Below are 4,922 nucleotides of genomic sequence, written 5' to 3' on the forward strand. Positions count from 1 at the left end.
AGAGAGAGAGAGACTGAGAGAGGGAGTGAAAAGGAGAGAGGGGGGGACAGACAGACAGAGAAAGTACTCACCCATAAGAAAATAGGTCCACAGTGACGTACTGTGATCCCACAAACAGAGCCCACAGACAGTCAGACAAACGAAAGGAAAGAAATAGAAAGAGAGAAATGGAGAGACAGTTAGACTGACAGACAGACAGGCAAACAGACAGACAAACAGTACTCACCCAGATGGAATAAACATGCAGCTATCAGGGTCCACGGTGACGTACTGTGACCACACGCACAACGCCCACAGACAGACACACACACACACACACACACACACACACACAGAGAGAGAGAGAGAGAGAAAGTACTCACCCAGAAGGAATAAACATGCAGCTGTCAGGGTCCACGGTGACATACTGTGACCACACGCACAACGCCCACAGGCATGGCGTGTTGCGGGAACAGCTGCTGGGTCTGTCGTAACTACGCACCTCGCGGGGCAAGTACTGAAAAGACAAGAAAGCCAAATCCGTTAAAAAATGTATAATTACATTTTTAAAATGCGAACCTCACTGAAAATAAAAGATCAAAATTAGTAAACTTTACTTTTATCCGCCGCTTATACCCTTTTGGGTGTCGCAGGAAGAAAGAGACGTCTCTCTGCCACTAGCCGGAGAGCTTGGGTCAGGGGGATGCCATGAGTTGTCAATGTTTCCCTGACTCCATCTATCCAGGTCTTTCTCGGTTGCCCTCTAGCCTTGTTGTTATCGAATTTTTTTTTAATGTAGGCATGTTGTGCAGGGTGGTGTGTTGGTAATCGCATGAGATGTCCGAACTATAATTAGTAAATAAATTATGAGTAATTATCATATCAAATGATGAAGAATGTTATAGCTGCGCGCCCTCAGGGCAAGTACTGAAAACAATGAGACAAAGTACATTAAACAGGACACACAAAAATTCAGTACTTTCGTGCACGTAAGATGACGAACATTATCGATGAAAAGCAAGTATCTCTCCATAGGAAAAGGGAAAAGAGGGGGAGGGAGGGAGTAAGAAAGCTTGTCAGTTACCGTGAAGTGGTCAGGGATTTGACGTCTCACAGAGATGAGATCTAATTATGAAATTTCACTACATTAGAATGAAAATGTTTTTTCTGACATTTTTGGTCGTTTCGAGATAGTAAGACCATGAGGTCAGAATCTAATTATGTTCTAACAGCTTTATCAATATCGTAAGATTATTCGGAGTTGTTGTCCAGATATTCAAAGAATTGCATTCGGAAAAAAGCTTGATATGTAATGAAACCCAAAATGTTTTACGTCAAATTTCTCAAAACTAGACACTGAGCAGATAGAGCTTGTAATTCTGGGGTAGCGATTTGTTGGGTCTAACAATGTAACATTCATCTTTCCAGAATGAGACTCCCCTTGAGAGAAATGTCTATAGCAGTCTCTCAGATTTGAAGCGGACTGCACAGTTTGTGCGCGACATCAGACTGACTGTCTAGCTCTGCTGTCGTCGAAAACGAGGAAAAACTCATTTTTTAACCCATCGAAGATGTGCTGATTGGTGCACTTTAAAAAAGAGAGACATAAGTTCGTAATTTATTCGGAATGTTTGGGTCTGTTTTAACTACGTTTCAAAAGGTAGGCAATGCATCGTATGTGATGAAATATTATGTGAAGAGTCCACGGGAGATACCGACATTGTCACAAACTGGAAATTGTGAGGGTGTCAATTTTAAAAGCTTGTGGACTCATAACTTCATAACATGGTTGATTAGTGGTTTATTGTTATGTTAATTGAATGGGAAATCTAACAACAATAATCATCCAACAGGTGAACAGATATAATATACTTATGAGCCAAGAATCGTTCAAAATTGATAAACTCGCGATTTTCAGTTTGTGACTATTCTCATTTTTCCCGCAGACTCCTCATGCAAATTCATGTTTCTGATTAAAAGGTAGAATGGTTTGGAATGTACCACAAGTATTGCCTTTAGTCTGCTTCTGGTCGGTCATAATATATGTGAAAAGTGCTGACAAAGTGAGTTACTTCTCTGATTCATGCCTTAAGAAAATAGACACATCACTCTTAGGTTAAGTTTTTACAATTTATATCATGTATGAAATACTCGTTAAAAAAACAAGTTATAGTTAAAGAATATGACATTAATGGAACACAGACAAATTTGACCCTAATGTCGATTTTTTGCCAGTGTCTCCATTTGTGGATTGCGAAAAGTAACTCATTTTGTCAGCACAACGAGTTTAAAGAGTTAACATGTCCTTTGTTTGACCTTGTCTCAACCGGCTTTGACAGTGTGAAGTACTTCTGGATAATTATTTTTTCCATGTAGGGGGTCAATCTCAAGTCTTCTGCGTGCAATGTGAAAAAATAAGTGTCGCACTGTAGGCGTTATGATCAGTTCGTTGTTTTTTTAAGCAGAATTAATGGAGGCAGGATAACGTAGAGGCATAGGTAGAATAAACTGAGTCAGGATAACATAAAGGCATAGGTAAAATATAAGCTAAAGAAAGATATTGATGGAAACAGAGAAAGAGAAAATGAAAAGAGAGAGGGAGAGAGATAAACACAGAGAGAATGAGAGAGACAAAGAAAGAGAAAGAGACACACACACACACACACACAAACACACATATATATATACATGCAGAGAGAGTGAGTGAGAGAAAGAGACAGAGGCAGAGAGAAGTAACGAAGGAGAGAGAGAAAGAGAGAGGCAAAGAGAGAGATAGAGAACGAGAGAGGGAGAGGGAGAGGGAGAAAGAGAGAGAGAGTGGGGGACGCAGAGAGGGAGAGAGAGAGAGAGAGAGAGAGAGAGAGAGAGAGAGAGAGAGAGAGAGAGAGAGAGAGAGCGTCAGCGAGAGAGACAAAGAGTGAGAGAGAAAAATCAGAGATCGGGAAAGGAGGGAATCACGAAAACTCGACTGACACCACGAATAAAGACATTTAATATCAATCAATTACGACCATCCTTAGATAACCGTTTATGCAACGAGCTGGCAGTAGCTGAAGCCACGAGTCTCTAAATCTGTGGCGTGGGTCATCAAGAGGCGGAAACTCTTTCCACCTGGGTGTGGGTGTCCTTTGAGGACTTCTCCAAACACGACATTTGCTCATCATAGCCCGATCTAGGATGTGGGAGATGCGTCATAGGAGAAAGACGGACATATTTGATCTTCTTCACGTGGAGCTCGAACTCTAATCTTTTGTGCGTAAAGTACATGGACTAAAGTTACTCTACAGAAGCCATGTTCAGTACGAACATAATATAGTCTCTTAGGATGGGGTAGTGAAGAAAGATAAAGGTAGAGTAGAATCTAAGCCTATCAAAGGTAAAGCGAAAGCGAGAAAGAGAGAATGGTGAAGGGATAGAAAGTGAGTAGGGGAGAAAGAGAAAGACTGCAATTGAGAGAGTGGAAGAGAGAGAGAGAGAGAGAGAGAGAGAGAGAGAGAGAGAGAGAGAGAGAGAGACAGACAGGCAGACAGACAGACAGACAGACAGACAGACGGACGGACGGACAGACAGACTGACAGACAGCAGACAGAAAGACAGACATGAAGACAGAGAGAGCGAGAGACATACGGACAGGGACTAACTGGGGGTGAAAGAGAAGAAGGGAGAAAATGCTAGCACGAGAGAGAGAGAGAGAGAGAGAGAGAGAGAGAGAGAGAGAGAGGGAGAGAGAGAGAGATGGGTGAGTGAGGGAGACAGACATATACACACCTGCACGCACGCACACACACACACACACGCGCGCGCGCATAGATAGACCGAGGGAGATAGAGATGGAGAGAGACAGACAGAGAGAAAAGAGGCCTCAAGAACACTAGGTAGACACCCATAAAAAGAAGCACTTAACAACCATTTACTAAAATCCTTCAATAAACACGTCTTATAGTTATAGAACAACCTTCTACCAGATGAAGGTGAGGAGTGGCTCTAAACTGTGACTCTTTGCGTGTGAGTCATAAAACCAAAGGTACCTACTCACTCTCGTCACCTGCTCATGAACTTCCATTGAGGAGTTACCTAAACACGAGATATGCTCATTGGTCTCCGTGACGTCAAACTCCTGCCTCCTCCAACGGGCAACGTTCGAGGAGTCGGAATTGGAAGCTTTTAACGGCGCCCATTGCAATCCAATTCACTCGGGAGTTGGACAAACAGCCACGCCTGCGAACGGAAGGGCCAGGGGCCGTAATGATGTATCATTTCCTGCGGGCATGACCAGCGTCCGAGGTATAGCGTGACGCGCCGGGTCAGGCTTGGAGTCAGGAGACAGGGGAAATCATCTTGATGACACCCTCCCACCACCCCCACCACTCCAAAACCAACCCACACTTTTTTCTCAGCCACCACACCTATTTGATTATACCCCCCCCCTACACACACACACCCCTACCCCTGCATGATCCTTCATTCTGGGGAAGGAGAGAGAGAGAGAGAGAGAGAGAGAGAGAGAGAGAGAGAGAGAGAGAGAGACAGAGAGGGAGACAGACAGAGAGAGAGATGGTTGGAGGGGGCCATCGTAGGGAGAGAGGGGGTAGAAGACAGAGAGACGGGGATAGCGAGAGAGAGAGAGAGAGAGAGAGCGAGATTTTAGAGCGGGAAAAAGTATGTAGCGTGGCGGAGGGTGAGAAAGTTTAGTGACATGCCCGACAGAGACAGAATGAAAAGAGGATGCATTTGAGTCCCTGTAATTAAAGATTGTGGTGTATTTTTTCTCTGTGTGAAAGAAGACGAAGAAAAATAGGAGACACCTAGTGGCATATAAAACGAGTCCTCATAGGAAGGCAAATATTATGGATAGAATGAGGAGAATGGGGAGAGGCAGGCCGCAAGAGGATCAATTTTGGCCCCTTCACCGAAACACCTCACCCCCCCCTTCCACCCTCCGG

At 43.9% G+C, this 4,922-nt stretch overlaps 1 protein-coding gene across 1 annotated transcript in view; it reads right to left on the minus strand.

The window, feature by feature from the left end:
* The window catches only part of LOC101855283, a 27,435-nt gene that overhangs the window by 1,109 nt on the left and 21,404 nt on the right, over positions 1-4,922 (minus strand). Inside the window, exon 2 of the mRNA XM_005105872.3 lies at positions 363-496. Coding sequence (XP_005105929.1) covers positions 363-496 — 134 coding nt within the window. The remainder of the gene's footprint in view (positions 1-362; positions 497-4,922) is intronic.

Source organism: Aplysia californica, unplaced genomic scaffold (genome assembly GCF_000002075.1).
Source record: "Aplysia californica isolate F4 #8 unplaced genomic scaffold, AplCal3.0 scaffold00497, whole genome shotgun sequence".
Classification (NCBI taxonomy): Eukaryota; Metazoa; Mollusca; class Gastropoda; order Aplysiida; family Aplysiidae; genus Aplysia; species Aplysia californica.